Source organism: Linepithema humile, chromosome 5 (assembly GCF_040581485.1).
Source record: "Linepithema humile isolate Giens D197 chromosome 5, Lhum_UNIL_v1.0, whole genome shotgun sequence".
In the NCBI taxonomy this organism is placed as follows: Eukaryota; Metazoa; Arthropoda; class Insecta; order Hymenoptera; family Formicidae; genus Linepithema; species Linepithema humile.
The window spans coordinates 12,260,875-12,285,357 of record NC_090132.1 but is presented as its reverse complement, the minus strand read 5'-3'; the positions used below and the strand labels follow the sequence as shown (position 1 = coordinate 12,285,357).

At 30.1% G+C, this 24,483-nt stretch overlaps 1 protein-coding gene and 1 long non-coding RNA gene across 3 annotated transcripts; both read left to right on the top strand.

Moving 5' to 3' along the window:
- Positions 1 to 117: 117 nt before the first annotated feature.
- On the top strand, positions 118 to 6,720 carry LOC137000061 (uncharacterized). The gene has a single exon (XM_067355683.1). The coding sequence runs from the start codon at positions 1,243 to 1,245 to the stop codon at positions 6,718 to 6,720; it is 5,478 nt and encodes a 1,825-aa protein (XP_067211784.1). The 5' UTR covers positions 118 to 1,242.
- A 2,982-nt stretch (positions 6,721 to 9,702) lies between these two features.
- On the top strand, positions 9,703 to 14,135 carry LOC137000270 (uncharacterized). Of its 2 annotated transcripts, none has more exons than XR_010890547.1 (3): positions 9,703 to 11,239; positions 11,332 to 11,535; positions 11,773 to 14,135. It is a non-coding gene; the product is annotated as an uncharacterized lncRNA (long non-coding RNA). The 2 variants fall into 2 exon arrangements; XR_010890548.1 differs by having other exon boundaries at positions 11,332 to 12,461; positions 12,956 to 14,135.
- Positions 14,136 to 24,483: the final 10,348 nt, after the last annotated feature.

Here is a 24,483-nt window from a genome sequence, read left to right as displayed (position 1 = left end):
ATATATGTGATTACTTAAAAAATCATGCGCATTACGAACGACATCGATATAAACAAAATTTAGAATATAATCGTGCTAAAAAGATACAGAAATATAAGGAAAATTTAGAAGATAATCGCGTTAAAAAAAAGCGCACATATAAAAAAAATTAGAAGATAATCGCGCTAAAAAGAAGCGCAGATATGAAGAAAATGTAGAAGATAATCGTGCTAAAAAGAAGTGCAGATATGAAGAAAATGTAGAAGATAATCGTGCTAAAAAAAAGCGCAGATATGAAGAAAATGTAGAAGATAATCGTGCTAAAAAGAAGCACAGATATGAAGAAAATGTAGAAGATAATCGTGCTAAAAAGAAGCGCAGATATAAAGAAAATTTAGATTATAATCGCGCTAAAAAGCGGCAACAATATGATAAAAATTTTGCAATGCGATGCACGCAAGAGCGCATACGTTATTCTAAATTGATGCAAAAGGAAGAAAGTAGACAAAAAATATTAGAACGTAAATGGAATTATAACAAACAATATTATAAGAAAAAGAAAGAAGAAAGAAAAAAAAGAATGAAACATTGAAATATAAACATAACATAAAAAATTGCAATGTTAGTAATAACATCACTAAAAAATATAGAAATGTTCGGTGCAAAAATTCTATAAAATTAAAAAATGGTTCTTTGATAACATTCATTAAAAATATTTCGAAAAAATTAAATATTGAATGTAATATCGAAAAACAATTAGAAGCTGAGAAAATAGTACGTTGGTGTAATAATGTTAGAAATAATTATATTGACGACATGAATAAAATATTATATAGACTTAAAAAGAAAGCAGAAGTTTGACTCTTGTTGCTGAATGTCATACAATTGATGAACAATTGAATGCTTTGTGTGGAGTATCTAGACATACAGCTTCATCCGAAAATTATTTTGCAGATTCTATGTATTGTAAAGCAACTTTACAAGAATCTTTAGCAATGAATATGGAAGGTCAAGTTATAAATGTGTTACCTTTGACAACAGCACGAGCGAAAAAGTCATGGTCGTGTTGTCCCACTTTATGTAAAATTGATAATCCAGCTTTGATTAAACGTTATCAAAAATTTCTTGAAACTGTTGATACATGTGCTTTAAAAAATATACCTACATTGGTAGAAGATATGTATAAATGTACAGATAAAAACTTCAGATTTAAAATTGGGTCACGCGCAAAGTTGTTACATCAATTTAACTCTTTGTAAAGCGATGCTTTTACCAGTTGTATTGCTATCGCCTCACTTTCCAAAAGTAAGAAATATTAAACGTTTGATTTATCAACTCACAAGTGTTTGTGGACAAATGTTTAAGTTAGATAAAGCATTAAATTGTGCTGATTTAGATGTATTAAATGAAATTGTGACTGCAGCACAAGAAATAACAGATATGTACAAACGTAAGCAAAGCGATGCAATTGCAAATGAGGATGATATATTTTCTAAATATAAGAATGCATTTAAGATATTGAAAAAACGCTTAATGGATACACCGCGTCATGCTTGTGTATCATGTGAAAGACTTTGTTATAGAAGAAACGTTTCTGAGATCACAAGTCTTAGAATAAAAATGGATACTCCAATTTGGAAAGATTTAATGGAACATGTAAAAAAGCAACAAATTAATTCGCAGTACATATGTATTTATTGTAAAGGAAAATTTCGTGAAGGTTCGATGCCTGCATATTGCATCTTGAATAATCTTTGTACAAATCATGTGCCGGATGTGATATCATCTCTTAACACATTCGAAAAGATTCTTATACAGAGAGCTAAAGCGTTTCAAACTGTTGTTAAAATGGGAACTGTTATGAATAAAAAATTACCTGGAAGACAAATGATACAAAAAGTTAAAGGTAGAACCTTTCATTTACCACTTCCAATACAAGAGACATTAAACAAATTATGTTCTGAAACTGATGCGATAAATATTAATCATGAATTATATATCTTAGTTAGAGGTATTCCCACAAAATCTAAAGTTATCTGGGAAAAGATGGTAAATGTTACAAAAGTAATTGATGCATTGATGTGGTTGAAGAACAACAATCCTTTATATTCTGGAATAATAATACCGAATTCACACGATTATTTAGTTTTGCAATTAAATAATATGGAATTCCAAATGCAAGAGGATGAAAATGTTGAAGAAGATATATTTGATGAGGAACATGAATTATTAAATAATTCAAAATCCAAAATGCAGGAAATGGAAAACGTTGAAGATAAGGCATTGAGTCGACATGAGGCATTACTAACTCAGATTATTAATGATAATGATAACTATGAGCAATATTCTATATATCCATTATATGAAAAAAGGGAAAATAAAACTGCAACGGCTTTATATCAAATGTTAAAAATTCAGGATATACCTATGGATAATCGTGAAAAATGTTTAGATTTGTTATGTTTTCCTGATTTATATCCTTACGGTATTAATGGAGAGCATGCAGATAGGGAGGTCAAGCTTCATGACCATGAATTCATTAAATGTCGCTTAATGTCCAAACATCCGCAGTATAGATTAAATCAACAATATCTATTTTATTTGTTAAACGGTACCAATATACGTCAGTTAAAACGTGGAATTTATCATAAAATGTATACTACTAATCAACGAGCTCGTTATACGGCTAAGGAATATTTAGAGGCAATGTCCAAAGATTTATTAGAATCTGATTTGAGCACAATATTTGCGTCGCTAAGGAATACGGAACAATTTTGGCGTAGACCGAGAAGTGATTTAAATTGTATGACACACCATTATGGACCCGCAACATGGTTTTTAACATTAAGTCTTGGTGAATGGTTGTGGGAAGAATTAGGTGAATACATTCGTGAAGTAAATGGATGGTGTGATACATCGTTAAGCACCAGTGCACTTATCGCTAAAGATCCTGTGTTAACATCGAGATTTCTCGATAACATGTTTTGGGCAATGCTTGATTTTATTTGTTCGGAAGATAATCCAATTGGAGAGGTAATGCATTATTTCTGGCGACGAAAATATCAAGGTAGAGGAATACAACATTTTCATTTATTAATTTGGATTAAAGATGCCCCAATTATTGGTGAATCTAGTATGGAAAAAGTTTCCAAATTTATTTTACAACATGTTAGCTGTAAAATTCCAAATAAAAATATCTCACCACTATTGCACAGGCGTGTTAATACACATCAACGACACAAACATAACGACTATTGTCTTCGTTCTAAAAAAGTAGGACGTAAAGTTGTTCGAGTATGTCGTTTTGGATTTCCTCGTTCTGTTACTGAGTCTTTAAAAATAATTGAGGTCAAAACTGCAATAGCAGGTAGAAAACAATTGAAACATAAAAGTAGGCTTTACAATATTCCTCGAACAGAAGAAGAAATCAATATAAATGATTATAATCCTGTCCTTTTAACTGCTTGGGAAGGAAATATGGATATACAATTTATTGGCGAAAAATCGACATTGCTTACCTGGTACATTACCAAATATATGAATAAAGCGGCAAAATGTGAGTTGTCTGATATTATTCTTGATGTTAAAAATAATACAAATAAATCATTGGCCAGCCGTCTTTGGAATATTGCTTTGCGATTTACGAGTAACAGAGAATGTGGAGCTCTTGAAGCTGCTGATACATTACTGGGTATCGCTTTATATGGAACCGATTCAGATACAACTCTTAGATGGTTAGATGTTAATCGAATTAGATCACGAAAATTAAAAACTCGTAAAGAGATTGAGGCACTTGCTAGTCAATCGACAGATTTATTTCATGAATCGTTGATAGATGATCACTATCCACAGAGACCAGAAGAACTGGAATTTATGTCTCTTTACGAGTTCGCAAAATGGTATGATATCAGAAAAGCCAAACCACGAAATAACAAAGGTGAATTTTATAAAATGGGCAATGGTTACTATCTTATACGACGACAGCGAGGATATCTTATCAATCATTATAAATATAATATTAAGATACAACCGGAAAATTATTTCTTTTCATTATTACTTATGTTTCAACCGTGGAACAAATTAGAAGATCTTAAAAATGAATGTGATACTTATGCAGAATCATTTCACAAAGTAAAACTACATTTAACGGAAGCATTAAAATATCACGAAAAGCTAGAAGAATTGCAAGAAGCATTTGAAGCTGCTAAACAGTTGGTTCAAGAATGTTTAGATAAAGCACAAAAACGTGAATCACTGGATGATCCTGATAATCCGATAGGTGTTGAAAATATAGAAGCAGGTGAAGCGATGCAAGACTTTAAAGATCTCGGTGATAAGAATAATATTCAAGAAATTGATGTCTCTGAAATGATAGGACAATTAAACATGGATCAGAAAAGAGTATTTGACAGAATCATTACCACTATACAGTCAGATAATTCAATATTGCGACTGTATGTTAGCGGAGAAGGTGGTACTGGAAAAAGCTTTTTAATTAAAACTGTTACATGTTGGATCAAACAAAATCTCGAAAAAGATACTGCTGTATCAGCACCTACTGGTATAGCAGCGTTTAATATAGACGGCTTGACAGTTCATAGATTGCTTCAATTACCTGTTGAACATGGTCATACTCCTAAATATAGAAAATTGTCTGACCATGTGTTACCAATTCTGCGAACGGAGCTAAAGGATGTTATTCTTTTTATAATTGATGAAATATCAATGATATCTAATTTGACTTTTATGTACATACATCTTCGATTGTGTGAAATATTTGACACAAGCGATTGCGACGATGGTTGGTTTGGAAAAAAGCATATTCTTTTGCTTGGAGATTTACTTCAATTACCTCCTGTACGTGAAGATTTTATCTTTGCAAACTTCTCAAAGGAAAAAATAGATAAATATTTCGGTTGCTTAGGAGTTGCAAATTTGTGGACAACATTATTTAATTATGATGAATTAACAATTAATATGCGTCAGAAAGGAGATGGATCTTACCATGAATTGTTATCGAGAGTTCGTATTGGTTTACTAACAAAATCCGATTCTGACATTCTACAAAAGAGAAAGATATCTTTTGAGGGAGATTCCTTCGAGTCTAGATTAAACGAATTGTGTAATTTTATTAATAATATGACATCAGATACCGTTTGTTTGCTGCCTACTTGTCACATGTGTGATGTTTTAAACGCTGCAATGTTAAGTCGTATTTCTTCGAAAGAAATAGTATTAGTTGCTGAAAATACGGTCAAGTGTAGTCCATATGTAAAAAAGAAAGTGTTAAAGGTATTGGAAAATAATGATGAGGACAACTCTAAAACAGCTGGGCTTTCGAAACGTATTACTATAAAAATTGGAGCAAAAGTTATGATAAGACGTAACATAGATGCTACTTTAGGTCTTGTAAATGGCACGATTGCTCAAGTGATTTCAATTGTACAAGATATATCTACCGATCGCGTAGAAAGCATTAAACTTCTTTTACCATCAGGTTCGGAATATTTAATTCAAAGAGTAAGTGTTAAATTTGAGGTAATGGATAGAGTGTATGTTATTAGAGAACAATTTCCATTGTCTCTGAGTTATGGAATTACTATTCATAAAAGCCAAGGATTGAGTTTGCAGAATGCTATTATGGATATAGGTAATTCTGTATTTAGTCATGGTCAAATTTACGTTGCTTTGTCACGACTAACATCTTTAGATGGGTTACATTTGATTAATTTTGATCCTTCATCTATAACAGCTAGTGAAGAAGCTATTATTGAATATAATCGATTAAAACGATTAAACAATGCAGAAACAAAAACTATTTCTCTTGTAAAAGAGCGATATCGTAGAATAAAAGATGTTTTATGGGCAGTGCCAAAAATAGTTAATTCTATTCAAGAGTCACATGAGAAGGTGCGAAAAAATATTACTTGGAATATGTATGGTTTCCAAAATGTAGATGAAGTTTCATGTTATGCAAATGTAGTATTACAATGTTTGTTACATTTAAATTCTATTAGAAAACAAATAGCCGATTATGATAAACAAAACGATTTAAATGTATTAATGTGTCATTATGAAAATAAAGTGCACAACTTGAATACATACGTTATACGGCAATCTTTAGGAGAGTATTTTTCCAAAAGTGTTAAACGAGATGCATGTGAATTCTTTACAGCTCTATGTACAAAATACGATAGTATAAAAAGTTTAATAGAGCATCAAGTTACTACCATTAAACAATGCAAAAGTTGTAATTATACAAAAACTATTGTTAATAATAATATTTTTATTTCAATTCCAATAAATAAATGCAAGAAACAAACTTATGATCTTAATGAGTTATTAAACTTAACATTTTCCCATTGGTGTCAATTGAACAACGAATCATGCAAAAATTGTACCAAAAATGAAATATTAGTTAAAAGTGAATTTACATTAAGCAGAGATATCATTGTTATTCATTTAATACCAATTCAAGACGGTAAATCAGTAAAAACAGATAAGTTTACTTTGCGTGCTGTTCCAACAACTAAAGTAATAATTGTTGGGCAATTGTACAAAGTAATGAGTGCTATACTTCATCATGGACCATCTATCGAAAAAGGTCATTACACAAGTATATGTAGAGAAGAAATGTCTAACATTTGGATTGAAGCTGACGATGCGTTAATTAAAAAAAGACAATGGCCTAGAGGTGCTAAAGATGTTTTTGTTATTTTCTTACAGAAAATTGATCAGTAAAAGTAATCTGCTTTTATATATATATATATAAAAAATGCAATAATTTAGAAATGCAAATAGTTTTTTATACCTTTTTTATGATCATAAATAATTTTCTTTATAAAACATGTTGTGAAGTATAAAAAAATTATTAGATTTGTTAAGTTAAAAAGAGGACCGTCGTATTGAAAAAATATGACGCTGGTGGTGGTGGGACCTCATTGGTAAAGTTTATTATTACCATTATTTTTACTAAAAAAAGAAATGATATCTCACAAAAATAAACCTTTTTTTTTTAAAAAAGGTAAAAAAAAGGGCGCCAAGAGTACACGCCTTGTTGTATTAAAAAAAAGTTTTTATCATAAAAAATCTTTCAAAAAAATTGTCTTCTTAAAAAAAGTTTTTCTCATAAAAAAACCTTTCAAAAAATCTTTTTCTCATAAAAAAAGCCTTTCAAAAAAATTTTTCTCATTAAAAAAAACCTTTTCAAAAAATTGTCTTCAGAAAAAGTTTTCCTCATAAAAAAACCTTTCAAAAACAGTTTTCCTCATTAAAAAAACCTTTTAAAAAAATTGTCTTTTCAAAAAAAGTTTTTCTCATAAAAAAACCTTTCAAAAAATAGTCTTTTTAAAAAAAGTTCTCATAAAAAAACCTTTTCAAAAAAATATTTTCTCATAAAAATCCTTTCCAAAAAATTGTACTTTTAAAAAAAGTTCTATATACTAAACAAATTAAAATTTGCTATATATTCTGTCTATAAAAGAGGTGATATCAGAAAATGACGCCAAGTTTAAATAAAACCTTTCAAAAAAAGTTGTATTTATATATATTTAACCAAGCATCGATAAGACTGTATTTAGTTATTTTTGCATCTTTATCTAGTTATTTAAAAATTATATTTATATCTACATTTAGTTTATTTTTTTTCAAGCAAAACATTTTAAAATAATTGCATCTATATCTAGTTACTTTTGCATGTATATTTAAAAATTATATATCTAGTTACTTTTGCATGTATATTTAAAAATTATATTTCTATTTACATCTAGTCAATTTTTTTGAGGTATACATTTTAAAATAATTGCATCTGTATCTAGTTACTTTTGTTTCTATATTTAGTTATTTTAAAATGATATTTGTGCTTATATCTTATTACATAGTTGATTTTTATTAAGTATACTTTCTAAAATAATTGCATTTGTATCTAGTTATTTTTTTTATATCTGTACCTAGTTAAATAAAAAAATTTTTCAAACTTAATCAAAATAAAAAAATATTACAAAATTTTGCAAAAAACTTGGCGCTGCTATAAAATAGCCTTAAAATTTCGGCTCAGACTAGAGCAACGGAGCGGCGAGCGGTGACGTTATAGCCAATCAACTTACAATTTTACCGTAAGAACAAGAGTTTAATTGGCTATCGCGTCGCCGTTTGCCGTTTGCCGTCTGGTCACTTTGAGTCATTATAATACTTATGCCCGATTCCACCAACGTAGATTAACTTTAATCTCGGTTCAACTTACTCTTCACCTTTTTTTAATTCTTAGAACTAGAAAAAGATGAAGAGTAAGTTGAACCGAGATTAAAGTTAATCTACGTTGGTGGAATTGGGCATTAATTATGTAAATTGTAAAATTATTGCGCATTTTCATTGCTCTATAATATTTTAAGATGTATAATAATAATATTTTAAGGCTATTTTATAGCAGCGCCAAGTTTTTTGCGAAATTTTGTAATATTTTTTTATTTTGATTAAGTTTGAAAAATTTTTTTATTTAACTAGGTACAGATATAAAAAAAATAACTAGATACAAATGCAATTATTTTAGAAAGTATACTTAATAAAAATCAACTATGTAATAAGATATAAGCACAAATATCATTTTAAAATAACTAAATATAGAAACAAAAGTAACTAGATACAGATGCAATTATTTTAAAATGTATACCTCAAAAAAATTGACTAGATGTAAATAAAAATATAATTTTTAAATATACATGCAAAAGTAACTAGATATATAATTTTTAAATATACATGCAAAAGTAACTAGATATAGATGCAATTATTTTAAAATGTTTTGCTTGAAAAAAAATAAACTAAATGTAGATATAAATATAATTTTTAAATAACTAGATAAAGATGCAAAAATAACTAAATACAGTCTTATCGATGCTTGGTTAAATATATATAAATACAACTTTTTTTGAAAGGTTTTATTTAAACTTGGCGTCATTTTCTGATATCACCTCTTTTATAGACAGAATATATAGCAAATTTTAATTTGTTTAGTATATAGAACTTTTTTTAAAAGTACAATTTTTTGGAAAGGATTTTTATGAGGAAATATTTTTTTGAAAAGGTTTTTTTATGAGAACTTTTTTTAAAAAGACTATTTTTTGAAAGATTTTTTTATGAGAAAAACTTTTTTTGAAAAGACAATTTTTTTAAAAGGTTTTTTTAATGAGGAAAACTGTTTTTGAAAGGTTTTTTTATGAGGAAAACTTTTTCTGAAGACAATTTTTTGGAAAGGTTTTTTTTAATGAGAAAAATTTTTTTGAAAGGCTTTTTTTATGTTATATTAGACGGCAATCCATTAATAAAAGCTTCTAATACTTCTCCATCTATTTCTTCTATGAAAGTACGGCTTATGCTTTTTCCCTGACGTCTATTTCCATCCAATATAGCAAATTTCAAATCTTTTACTCTCCCCGCATATTTAAGAATTGTTTCAGCCGGCAATTTGTAAGTGTTAGCAAGTTCACCTCGATATTGTGCAATTGATTTATTCGGTGCAAAAATAGCTTTTAGTTTGTCTAATAAATCGACAACACGCGTATACATATTTCCTTCAACAACTTGGTACGCATCACCCTCTAATTTATTAATAATAAACTGTACTAACTGAGGCTCCTGTACAGAGGATAATAGATCACGAGCACGTTCACAAGCACGGGCAAATTGAAATACCAAAATTTTATAACCGTCATACGCAGGGATATTGGAAGCTACATCCTTTAATTTTAAAATCGGAAATGATGCTGGCACTTCGTCCTGCGCCGGCATGCTTTGATACTCTTCGTAGGCCGATGCGGCTCTTGAAGTTTCGTTCACGCGTTGTTCTAACATATTTATTTGTTCCGGCAATTTTTGTAACTGAGAGAGTTCACTTTGTATTTTAGAAAGCACTTGCATAAGTGAATTCGCGTCAATAGCTTCAGTAGCGCGTTTTTCTATTTCCTCGCGTTCGCGTAGCAAAGCTTGATGCTGTGCGCGTAATTGTTTTTCACGTTCATCGAGATGTTTTTGCCTAATGTCTATTTCGGCGTCGGTCGACACCGGTCCCTGCGAGCGAGTACCGTGCGACATTTTAAATTCACAAATCACAACACAGTGGAATATAGTACTTACACTGAAATATTATTATTAAACAAAATTATTGAACGATAGATCATTATCAAATCCCACCGCTGCCACCAATTTTTATGTTACGTCTGGTCACTAGACGTGTGTAGAGAATTCTGTAATATCGACTATTAGCGCGAAATTTGAAATGTCTCCTTATTTTTTAGTCACCCTGCATTCACCGGGTTTACTAGGGATACAGGAGGTAACAATCTATCGTATGAAAAGGATATGAATAAAATCAAATAAAATAGATTAAATTAGCTTACCTAATTTTAATTAGGAACAAAGCCTTATAGATACGTCTTAATAATGCAGATATTACACTGCTAAATATAAACCAAATAACTCAGTGTTTTCAACTGAACAATGCAGAGAAAAATAGTATGTAGAACTTAATATAACCTAACAGTGAGTCTGCTGGAAGAGAACTGTCTCACAAGCGATGATGTACGTTGGTCCTCTTGTGGTGGGGAGTAGGCCCTCGAGAGTATCGCATAGATTTTTAATCGTCACATCGGCTTCTTGATACGTTGGAATATCGTTTGGCTGGAAGTTGATATGCAGCTCGTTTTCGTTTATAGAAGATAGCCGACGGATAAGATGGGTGTCTGGTAACCTTTGCTTATTTTATTCTTATCTCTTCACTTATTTGTTCAATGCATTGTTCAATTATGCAGTATTCTTATAGCTATAGTATAATTAATATTTTTATAACTAATAATACAGTTAACACTAATCATAACTTCAATCTTGCTCTTTGGATGAATTTTAGATGGACTTGTACAGATCTCTTTAATAATGTTCTGTTTTTTGAATTTTACTATTGTCGGGACATCACAAAGGCTGTGTTATATCTGAAGATAACAAATATTCCTACATATTTACCACTGATAAGCTTCTAAAAATATTAGAGAAATGTTCTGAAGTTTTTATTGATGGTACATTTTCTGTAAGTATTAATCACTAGCATTTTATATTTGTGATTAAAGAGTATTACTTTTTTGGAATATTATTTGTAGATAATTATAATTGAAATATTGTTATAATGATATATAAATATATATTATTTTAGGTTGTACCTAGAACACCAAACTTTGCACAACTATTTTCAATACATGTGCGGTACATGGATAAGGTATTTTGATTTTGATGACAAATGATTATTAATTCCATATACTTTTATTTCATATATACTCTTTTAAAAATGTTTTCTCATTTTCTTTTTAGGGTATTGCAGTAGTATTTATTTTGTGTGAAGCCAGAACACAATTAGTTTACAAATCCATATGGAAAGAAATTATAAAACTGGCACCTGGTCTACAATGTAATTTGCGTTTCATAATGATGGATTATGAAAAAGCATCGATGAACGCTGTCCATGAACAATTTCCCCATGCATCTCTACGAGGCTGTTGGTTTCATTACTGTCAAGTATGTCAAATATTTATTATTAACAAAACTATCAGTTGAGATTACTTATATTATTTATTTCTAATATTTATGTAGTATTTTATAAATATAGTCATTTATATACGTAAAAAAATTGCAAAAAATAGTTATATATATTAATAAATTATTTAAAAAACATTTAAACACTTATGAAATATATTATTATATATTTTATTATTTACATTTTATTAATTATATATTTTATGTTTACTTTGGTAGGCTGTTCTAAAAAAGTGGAAACGATTAAGACTTTTAAAAGCACCACGTAAAACAGTATCCATGGCAATGACATTAGCATTAGCACCATCAGAAATGTTTGCAGAAGGCTTAAACCTCATGCAGACAATTGCGGATGAAGAATCTGATAATTACCCTAATATATTGCTCTTTATGAAATATATGAGAAACACATGGCTTCCAATATCGAAAAAAACAAGTGTATATGGATGCCCAATTAGAACCAATAATCTTGTAGAATCATTTCATAATATCATGGCGCAAAAGATGCAAACAGTTCATCCGAATCTTTGAATATTTTTAGGTACTTTCTCTTAGTTTTATTTTAATATATAATATAAATACAATATATTATTACAATATACATACAATGTATTTTAATATAATATACAGTATATTAAATTTTAAAATGTTTATATTTTTTTAATTAAAATATTACATTTTTATAGATAATATTTCTAAATTAATAACAGATCAAGAAATCAACTACAATCGTTTATTGAACGGTCTACAAATAACAAGAAATCGTTGTCGATTCAATAAATATAAAAATACAAGGATACAAGAAGCACAAAATTATTTATCTGCCGGTATCTACTCATTGAAAGAATTTCTGCAGATATTTGATGTGGATAGCGGACGTCAGCAAGATGAAATGGCACCACTAATAGGTAATTATTTATAAACTACAATTTTTATTTATTTACAATATATCTTAATTATGTATACATATCTATGTGTATATATAGTAAATATTATATGTACACACACACACACATACACACACACACACACACACACACACACTCATGCGTGCGCGCGCAAGTACGTGCATACCTTTTATGTTTACTTCTATAGGCTGTTCTAAAAAAGTGGGAGCAATTCGGACTCTTAAAATTGCGTAAACTAATAAAATAGCGTAAAATATTATGCACTTCATATACATATGCACCAATTACTCTTTTGCTGCAAATAATAAAATTTATTTAAAATTATATAAACTATATATTATATATATATATATGGTATATATATATATATGGTGTATATTATATATAATATGTGTGTGCGTGTGTGTAAATATTTTTTACAATTATTATGAATAATTTTTTTGCGTAATTTCATGTTATTTTGTTATTTCAACTTTTTATAATAAATTTTATAGATGATAATGACGATGAGATTTGTGCTGATTTACATACAGAAGGAGCTATAGATGAAGGTAAAATTTAGAGATAATTACTAGTTAAATGATAAATAATGTTTTTCGACTGAAAAAACAAAGTTTTCTATTGTAATTATTTATACATCAAAAATAAAATATTTTTTCTTTTGATTAGTGCCAATTAATAACATTGAAATTACACAACGAAATGTCCGACGTCGAAGACGAACTCGGAGATGCACGTATAATTCCAATGAGCTCGAAGGTAACAATATTATTTGCTTTGTTTAGATTCATAATAGTATAAAGATTGCTTTATAGTAGATTTTTTTAATTAGTTTTATTGTAGTATCGTATAAACTGATATTCATAGTTTGTTCGTATATTTAAGATTATTTTAAGTGTAGCCTTCAATCATCTTAAAATCTCATCCAGTCAATGAAATAAATGGTCATATAGCATTTTAAGATCGCTTAAAAACGATCTTGAAAATAAGAACAGACTATGAGTATGAATATAGATCACTTATATGATACTATTAAATTGTTTTTATTATAATACAAATTATTAATTATAGTAGTTTTAGATTTTATATATTTTTATATATTCTTAGATTTTTTATATTCTTATACTGTATTACTGTAATCACGCAATATAAAAAAATAATATAAGAAAATAATGACAAGAATGAAGGCAGCAGAGAATAGGTGTAAAAGTATATATATATACAGGGTGTCTGGCAATAATCGCCCCACCGGTCATATACAGGTAGAAGAGGTCAAATCGAGTAGAAAAGTCCTTTACCATTTTTTAATTTTCATAATAAGTACTGAGTAATTAACGAAAAAAGATCGGCAAATCCGCGCGAGTAAAGCGCGCGCGGTGAGAAGGACGTCCCACTGCTACGCGATCACTAGGACACAAGGATCTAGCGTTACGCGCCGCTCGTATGTTGCCATTGTCATTTGTAGAGCGCTCCTCCCAACGCTTCATTGCGCGCCTAGTGATCGCATAGCAGTGGGATGTCCTTCTCGCTGCGCGCGCTTTACTTGCACGGATTCACCAATCTTTTTTCGTTAATTACTTAGTACTTATTACAAAAATCAAAAAATGGTAAAGGACTTTTCTACTCGATTTCACCTCCTCTACCTGTATATGACCGGTGGGGCGATTATTGCCAGACACCCTGTATATATATATATATATTGTTTTTAGAAATAAATAATTCTCTAATTATTTAAATTATCCATTTCTGTAGTTGCAACTATTGACATTGAAGACAAAAATCAAAGCACTGGCTCTCTTTCTTGTTCAGAAACTAACAAGAATCAAAATAAATTGGAAAGTAGTACTTTTTATTTCTCAACTTAAAACTCTTTGTGTTCAAAAATAATTTTTTTCAATAAGGAATAATATATTATTAATAATTTTTAAATTTGTTTTTTTTAGTCGTAACTGCAGCTAACATTGATTGTATTAGTAAAAATTCTTATGTCTTGGCAGAAAATACTATATATGATAGTATGACAGATATGTGTGACAGTGATTTAAATAAACTTACAGGTAATATTATTTTTTATTTTAGATTCTTGATAACTAAATATACTACTTAAGTAACATTTTCATTATTTAAATAAGAAATTATATTAATTGTATACTTAAATATATACTGATCATAATTAAAATATAAATTTAAAAGTAATATTCTTTCTTTTGCATAAAGATAATAATGAAAATTGTCCTGAAACACAAAATCTAGGAGCATTTAATAAAGGTAATACTTTTGAAAGTATTTTGATTATATGTATTATATAACTTGATTAATCATTCAAATCGATTTGTTATTTATATAAAAATAATAAATATATATTTTTGGAAGTAATTTACAATATTTATATATAAAAAATTTATTATAAATTTATTATTATTATAAATCTTTTTATATACAGGGTGTCCCAGACTTACCGTATCACCCGTTAATGGCAGATTCTTGAGGTCATTTGGAGAGGAAAATCTTAATACCAAAATGTCGAGGCTACTATAGTATTTGAATGGGAAAGGCTTAAAGTTTACCAATCAGCTTGTCAGAATTTCGCGCGCTCAGGGACATCGCATCTCGAAAGGACCCTTGCACAACACTTTATTCAATACGTTTTATTCACTTTACTCAGCTCTTATTCACTTTATTCACTTTATTTACATTGTTCGCAATGTAAATAATACTGACGAATTTACTAACAATAATAATTTCTAAATTGTATTAAAACACGATGCGCGTCGAACTGTCAAAGCAGTCGTGCCATTGACAAATGACGTTTCTCATGTCATGAGAGAAAATCAATACTATCGGCACGAAGTATGATCTGCTACATAAAGTATTGTGCAAGGGTCCTTTCGAGATGCGATGTCCCTGAGCGCGCGAAATTCTGACAAGCTGATTGGTAAACTTTAAGCCTTTCCCATTCAAATACTATAGTAGCCTCGACATTTTGGTATTAAGATTTTCCTCTCCAAATGACCTCAAGAATCTGCCATTAACGGGTGATACGGTAAGTATCACCCGGTAAGTATAAGGGTGTTTCATAATGTCCGTGCCAACGCTCGTGTGCGAATAGAGTGCGGTAAACTGAATAGAAAAGTCCTTTACTGTTTTACAATTTTCGCAATAGTAATTGAGATATTAATTAAAAGAGATTGACGAATAATCGCGCGTTGCGCGTAGCTAGATCGCGAGCTGTACACTCTAAATGTGATAACAACGAGGATCGCATGGCAACGAAAAATAAGACGTAGCGAGAGCAGGAGTGATATGCGTTGTTATTTTTTGTTGCCATGCGATTCTCATTGCTGTCACGTCTAAAGCGTACAGCCTACAATCTAGCCGCGATCAACACGCGATTATTCGTCAATCTCTTTTAATTAATATCTCAATTACTATTGCGAAAATTGCAAAACGGTAAAGGACTTTTTTATTCAGTTTACCGTACTCTATCCGTACACGAACGTTGGCACGGACATTATAAAACACCCTGTATATATATATATATATATATATATATATATATATATATATATATATATGTATGTATGTATATATTAATATTTATCAACAGCAAAAGCTACGGAAGTTGATGAAAATAAAGATACCAAAGAAAGTATTGATGATAATAAGGGTAATTAAATAAGTATATATAAAATACATAGCATATATACATATACATAAAATAAAAAAATTATTTTTGTAGAACACATTTATGACGTTCCTTATGATGATTATGGCTATTGGATTAATGATGAGAGCATAGAGGAAGACGAACAAGAAACACCATTTTTATCTATTAAGAACATAAAATCAACTGTAACTACAAACAGTTTATATGAAGAAGGAAGATGTATCATATGCTTAATTGAAAAATCTAAAATAGCTTTTATACCATGTGGTCATTTATGTTGTTGCAAAAACTGCATACAAAAGTTGTTACAAAAAAAATGTCCTGCTTGCAACAATCCTTATAGTAAATACATACCTATAATAACACCATAATATAACTGTAAGTATGACTTATATATTTTTTAAACATATCTTATAAAACATACATTAATAATATATTCTAGCATAGATATATAATTGTCCATATAACATATAACTAATATGTGTGTTATAATTATATGGCAATTAGAATGTACATGTAAGTTACATGTTACATGACAGTTATACTATATTTACTAGACAAAAACAAAGATTAAAGAATAACATTTAATTTATATATAAACTTTTATAATTTTTAGATACATCGATTTTTGTTTTAACAAGAGGAATAAGGAAATATCTGAAATGGATTAATATCAAAGCAACATGAGCCAAAAACTTTCCAAAATAAAGTTGTATTAGTGTTATGAAGCCTGTTTTTTAAGCTAAAAGATTTAATTATTTGTTGAAACTTTTAACATGATAGATTTGTTTAAAAAAATGTTAATTAGCTACATTTTATTTTTATAAGTTTTTCTTTAGCTTTTTCTTATTATTACACGTTGTTTTGTTTCATATTGCGTAGTAATATGTAATGTGATACACACAATAGTTCTAATCATACTGCGATATAAAGTGCAAAATTAGTTATTACGTATGTTGGTTTCAATCAAATACTTTATAACATATTTATAGTACAACAGTATTTTTAGTTAATTTCACGATTTTTAAGAGGAATATTAATTTGCTGGATGTTATTTTTTTAAGTTTCATTAGTTTTTCAATAGTTTTCCTTATTAAAACACGTTGCGTTTTGTTTTTTATTGCGTTGTAATTTGATATGTGATATGTAATAATAATCATATTGCGATATAAGGTGCAAAATTAGTTATTACATATGTAAGTTTAAATATTTCATAGTGTTGAGAAGCAACAATAGTGTTTAATTTAGGCGCGCTATAATAGCGGTGGCGCACGTAAGCTTTAGTAACTACTTTTATAGATGTGTGGTTTTTGTTTCTGGTCTAGTTAGTTCTAGTTGCTTTCGTCTTAGTCTAAGCGTTTTGTTTATAAGCAAGTGTTGTAATTCCTCTCATATATCTAGAACAAAATTGTATCGTTTCTTTTGGTTTAAATGGTCTCACCCGAGTGCACTGAGCACTAATTCATTCTTTTTGGTTTGTGATACTAATAATAAAGTATAAACACGCAGCTTGTGTTTTCATTATCTTTAACAGGTTATGGGCCCAGAATACGTGGCTAAAAAGGAAGGATAATGACGGACACACGGTTCAGTATTACGAAGCTGAATAACGCAAACTTCCAAGTATGGAAGTGTAAAGTAGAATTATTACTAATTAGGGAAAATCTGTGGCATACAATTAGTGGAGATAGACCACTGGAACTAGATGAGAGATGGCTAAAAGCAGACCGGCAGGCACGTGCTACAATCGGTTTATTGGTCGAAGATGATCAGTTGAGACACATCAAGAATACTACCAGTGCAAAAGAAGCATGGTTGGCGTTGCAGAATTATCACCAGAAGGCTTCGCTAACAAATCAGGTATTTCTGTTTAAAAGGATTTGTAGCATGAAACTCACCGAAAATGGTGATATGGAGAGTCATTTAAATACAATGCTCAATACTATAGATCAGCTTGCTGCATTAGGCGAAACATTGAAAGACAAAATGATCATAGCGTTGCTATTATGTAGTTTACCTGAATCATATAACACTCTAATAACAGCGTTGGAAACAAGATCAGAAAATGAATTGACTATAGAACTAGTCAAGGGCAAACTTTTAGATGAAGACAGAAGACGGAAAAATGCAAAGGATCATACAGACAAACATGACGACAAAGCACTTAAGGCACGACACATGAAATTCGCGAAAGCCACACAAAAGAAAGATACAAAAGATGTTGTATGTTATTTTTGTCAAAAACCAGGTCATTTAAAAAAGGATTGCAGAAGTTATAAGAAGTGGAAGGCTGGAAAAGAAAAAGAAAAAGCAAATAAAGTAATTGGCGAGGATAAGGATACACATATTTGTTTCAGCGTTAGTAAAGGAACACAAAAGAAACAAATGTGGTATATAGATTCAGGCGCTACCAGCCATATGACAAACAATAAGGAATTCTTTAAAACTCTAAACACATGTACAGATGAAAATATTTTGCTGGCAAATGGTAATAGCGCAAAGGTGCTTGGAATAGGTGACGGTTACCTCATCTGCAAAAATAATAAAGGTAAACGAAGCACGGTCCTAGTAAAAGGAGTACTGTATGTGCCTACACTTGAAGAAAGTTTACTGTCTGTAAAGAAATTAACAGAGAAAGGTCTGGAAGTAAAATTTGCAGAAAATACGTGCAATATTACAAAGGATGCAACGATTATAGCTACAGCAGATCTAAACAATAACCTATATAGTCTAAGGTTCGGCGACAAGGCCTTAATGGCGACAGAAAGACATAAAAAGGATTGCCAACATACATGGCATAGAAGGTTAGGTCACAGGGATCCAGAAGCAATAAAACAGATGGAAATGAGGAATTTAGTTACGGATTTTAAAGTAACAGACTGTGGCATCAGGAGCGTATGTGAAACATGCGTAAGAGGCAAGATGACAAGGCGGCCTTTTCCAAAAAGTTCATGTAGTAAAACAGAAGAACCCCTAGATTTAATTCACACTGATGTTTGCGGACCCATGCAAACGGCAACTCCTGGAAAGAAACGCTATGTACTTACTCTTATCGACGACTACAGCAAGTATACAACAATATTTCTTATGGAACACAAATCAGAAGTAATCGAGAAAATTCAAGACTACATAAGGAACATGAAAACTAAGTTTAATAAGGCACCTAAAGTTATTAGGTCTGATCGAGGCAAGGAATATGTAAACGCAAGTCTAAGGAATTATCTTCGAAAGGAAGGCATCGAAGTGCAATATACAGTAGGATATGCTCCAGAACAAAACGGCACTGCCGAGAGAAAGAATAGATACCTTATGGAAATGGCAAGGTGCATGTTAATAGACGCAAATTTACCGAACAAGTATTGGGGAGAAGCGATCTGCACCGCAAACTATTTACAAAATAGACTGTACACAAGTACTACAAACACTACACCATTTGAAAGGTGGTACGGGACAATACCATCCCTAGAACACATACATGTATTCGGTTCTAAGGTATATGCACATGTTCCCAAGGAACTAAGAAGAAAACTCGATGAAAAAGCAAAAGAACTTATATTTGTCGGTTACGCTGAAAATGCGAAAGGATATCGTTTGCTAGATAAAAATACGGATAAGGTCACAATAAGTAGAGATGTAAATTTCCTCGACGAAGGCAATGAGTCGGAAGAGATAGCTGTTCAAAAGGAGCAAGAAACAAAAGTACAGCATGAAGATAGTATATGGGAAGTCACAAAGAAAGAAAACAAAAATGAAGAAAGCGATCAAGAAAAGGATATAATTGCAATAAATAGAGACACTAATCTTGAAGATCAACAGGTACGGAGATCAGAAAGGTGCAATAAAGGCATACCACCGGGAAGATACTGCAATTTAGTAAGGAAAGAAGAAATGTTAGAGCCAAGTACATACGAGGAAGCAATACGTTCATCTAACAGTACTCAGTGGATAAGAGGAATGAAGGAGGAATACGATTCGCTTATAGGCGCAAATGCATGGACATTGATAAAAAGGCCCGTAAACATTAACGTAGTAGGATGCAAATGGGTTTATAAGGCGAAGACTGATGCTCAGGGACAAGTGATAAGGCACAAGGCAAGACTTGTAGCACAGGGCTTCACACAAGAGTACGGAATAGATTATGTGGATGTATTTGCACCTATGGCGAGACAAACGACATTCAAAACGTTATTGGCAATAGCAGGCAAGCAGAATCTGTCAATCCGACATTATGATGTAAAAAACGCTTTTCTAAATGAAGCCTTGGAGGAAACTATCTACATGATGCAGCCAAAAGGTTTCGAGGTAAAAGGCAAAGAGGACATGGTATGTAAATTAAATAAGAGCATTTACGGCTTAAAACAAGCTGCCAGAATTTGGAATAAAAGGTTAGATAATATTTTAACTATAGAAGGATTTAAACAGAGTCAAGTAGATTTATGCTTGTATACTAAAAATACAAATAACGGTAAAATATATGTGATATTATATGTAGATGATATAATAGTATCAAGTAATGATGTAAAGCATATATTTAGTTTATACAAAAAGCTATGTAACTATTTTGATTTAAAGGATCTCGGAGATATTAATTATTATTTAGGTATAAATATTACAAAAGATAAAAAAGGCATCTATAGCATTAATCAAGCAAGTTATATAGAAAAGCTGTTAAGAATCCATGGAATGGAAGATGCTAAAGAATCAAAAGTTCCACTTGATGTAGGTTACAGAAAGACAAAAGATGATTCAGATAGAATTGATAATAAATTATATCAAAGTTTAATTGGAGCATTAATATATATTGCGACAAATACTAGAATGGATATAGCCGCAAGCGTTTCAATACTAAGTAGAAAGATGAACTGTCCGACAAAGTTAGATTTGTTAGAAGCAAAAAGGGTAGTTCGCTATTTAAAAGGCACTAAAGATTTAAAACTAGTTTTAGGTTCTACAAAAAAGGAAGAGAAAGATATTCTAGTCGGTTATTCAGACGCAGATTGGGCACAAGACGTAGAAGATAGAAAATCTAGCAGCGGTTATTTGTTTAGATTTAACGGAGCAACAATTAGTTGGGCGTGTAGAAAACAAACTTGTGTTGCACTGTCTTCCACAGAAGCAGAATATATCGCGCTCGCAGAGGCATGTCAAGAAGCGGTATGGTTGCGCAATCTGTTAGAAGATTTTGGTGAAAAGCAGGAACAGCCGACTATAATATTTGAAGATAACCAAAGCTGTATTAAGCTAGTACATAAGGATAAATATAATAAGAGAACAAAGCATATTAGTACAAAGTATAACTATGTAAAGAACTTAAGTGATACAAATGTTACAAAATATGAATACTGTCCAACAGAAATAATGACGGCTGATATGTTAACAAAACCGTTAAGCCAGATAAAAATTAAAGATTTGCGACAGCGTGGTGGCTTAAACGGATAAGTTATTGTTGAGGGGAAGTGTTGAGAAGCAACAATAGTGTTTAATTTAGGCGCGCTATAATAGCGGTGGCGCACGTAAGCTTTAGTAACTACTTTTATAGATGTGTGGTTTTTGTTTCTGGTCTAGTTAGTTCTAGTTGCTTTCGTCTTAGTCTAAGCGTTTTGTTTATAAGCAAGTGTTGTAATTCCTCTCATATATCTAGAACAAAATTGTATCGTTTCTTTTGGTTTAAATGGTCTCACCCGAGTGCACTGAGCACTAATTCATTCTTTTTGGTTTGTGATACTAATAATAAAGTATAAACACGCAGCTTGTGTTTTCATTATCTTTAACACATAGTATACATGTTTATTGTACAACAGAATATTGCATTGTATTTTCATTATCATCATTATGACGGACATTCGATAATACTGCTTCGTGTTGAAAGGCTGAGCTGACAGCTGAAACATAAAATACAAAATGTATGTATATGAACGTATATATGTAAAATAGACTTTAATAAATGTATTATAATTGTAATTGTTACTTTTAAATATTAACTATAAAATTTATATATTAGCTTACATACTAAATCGATAAAATATGTGTGTTTTGCTAAATCGGTTAATATTGAAGCATTCCACTAAGTTGGATTGATTCTTTTTGTACTTAAAGTATTATAAAGATAAAAATTATAAATGGGATTTAATAAATAAATCAATATTAAATCTAAACGTTAATTACTTGATTTGGCGAACAGTTTCCTCAACACATAATCGTCATCCGCGGTCGAAACCGATTCTTCTCTCTCACGAGAACGTAATATGCAATATAATTTATGTGATACATAATAGTCATAATCATTACGGAGCTCGCAGTGACAATTTGGAGTGTTGTAACTTTAAAGAATATGTGCAAACAATTTTCTCAGCAAGCATATTTCTACTTTTTACATAGTGTGTGTATGTTACGTTCAAATAATTAAAAATTATACTATTCCTTGCATAACGTGTTATATTTTGTTATATTTTTTAACCTTTCTTATTGTCCTGTAATAAGTTATATTATTGTTTTCAGAGCGTCTCAGTGTAAATTCTCTCCATATCCTCACTTCTGCAAAATAACATTGCGCTTGTATGCCTTTGTAAAAAGAGGAAATAAAATAATCAGGAAGACATGTATCAGAAGTTAAAATAATTATATTTAATATTTGTAACAAATTCTTTGAATTTTAATTAGTTATATCACTATTTTAAGCAAGTGTTGTATGTTTATCTAAATACTTTTTAATAAGAAAAGTTTAGTGATTTATTACATTATATTAATTTATTTATAACAATATCTTTCAATAAATAATTAATTTTTGTTTTCGATAATATAACAGGTGTCAATATGATGGTAAACATATCATTGTGCAATATCCATTAGTGCTGTGAGAGAAGTCATTTACAATGCAAGTTGCTGTTTCAGAAGTTTTAAGATTTCCTACATACTAAATCTTAATAGAGTATGTATAGTGATATGTGCTAATAAAGTTCTATTAAAATTATTGTGCTTATATGAAATTTAAATATATTGTGTTATTTAAAATCATTAAATACCTATTTCAGATTTAAAAGAGCTTTAAGTCATATATTCTGTGCATCCAAAATAATTTACAAGGCAGCTCTCTAGCTGTTATCAAGTATTAGAAGAGAATCCATTAACAAGACATGAGATTCTTTTAAGCGAAAGTTTTTTTAATATTTTATCCGCTATTAGAATCTTTGTGACATGTTGTGCAAATATCAGCGTTCATCCATATAATTTAAAGATTTCCTTGAAATATTAAAGTCTCTTTTATTGTTACAATATTTTAGGATGGCATACATTTATTTTCTATAGAGGTAATATACATATATGAATTAAAATGTAAAGCATGTATTTTAAAGTGTTGCATTCAAAAACTAATACTATGTATTACATGGTGTATTCGTTGTTAAGTACGACAGATGTCAAATACTTGTGAGTTTCTGAACAAGAATTTCTTTTACCATTTTATAAATAAACAAATTTTTGAGTTATTAATTGACTACAAAAATAATTCAACCTACATGAAGAACATTTTGAGAAAAATAAAGATAAAAATTTAATACATGATTTAAAAATAACATTGAAGTTTCTTTTACTAATATTTCTTGGATCAAGCATGATAATTTTTTTTCTTTTCTTGGCTAATTATTTATAAATTTAATTCTTAAAAAATAGATAAAAACTGACCTAAGTAAAAAATGATATAATTAATAGAAAATAAAAACTTCTCTTATTAATTTCTTTTCATGGAGAAATCCTCTCCACATGAGATTTTGATAATTTTCAATGTAGGAAACTTGGATATGGATTACTTGTTAGTAATCCATATCCAAAAGCTTTAAATTTATAATTTTATGGATTATTCTTACATTATGACTAATTAAAGAAAATGCCATGCACATAAAAGCTTCTTTAACTAATGACTTAATCCAAGTAGATTTAATAAAGTATGACAGTTGTCATATTTTATGTAGATATGCTATATATATCACATAATTCAAGGCTTAAATTGATTACATTTTCACTTACATACATGTATTTGTAAAAATACATAGATATAGCAGATACGACACATATTGTTTGAGTTTTAAGTACTGTGATGTAGATAATATATTACTCTACATTCTATGGATAACCTACAGACTATTTTAAAGTATACACATACATGCATTTACTGGATAGGAACATTAATACTTTACATACGAACATACGTTAACTGTAGAAGCACGTTGATTCTTTAATAAACATAACTTAATTTGTTAAATGGCCTTAGGGAGCTCCGCAGGGAGGGGGATATCCCTCCCGGCGCGGTCGACTGTATGAGACAGCGGGCCCGGGCTCGGGCCGTCCGCTCTTGGGAGC

Excerpts from the sequence above, each read along its gene's own strand:
- LOC137000061 (XM_067355683.1), top strand. The coding sequence starts at position 1,243 with ATGCTTTTACCAGTTGTATTGCTATCGCCTCACTTTCCAAAAGTAAGA.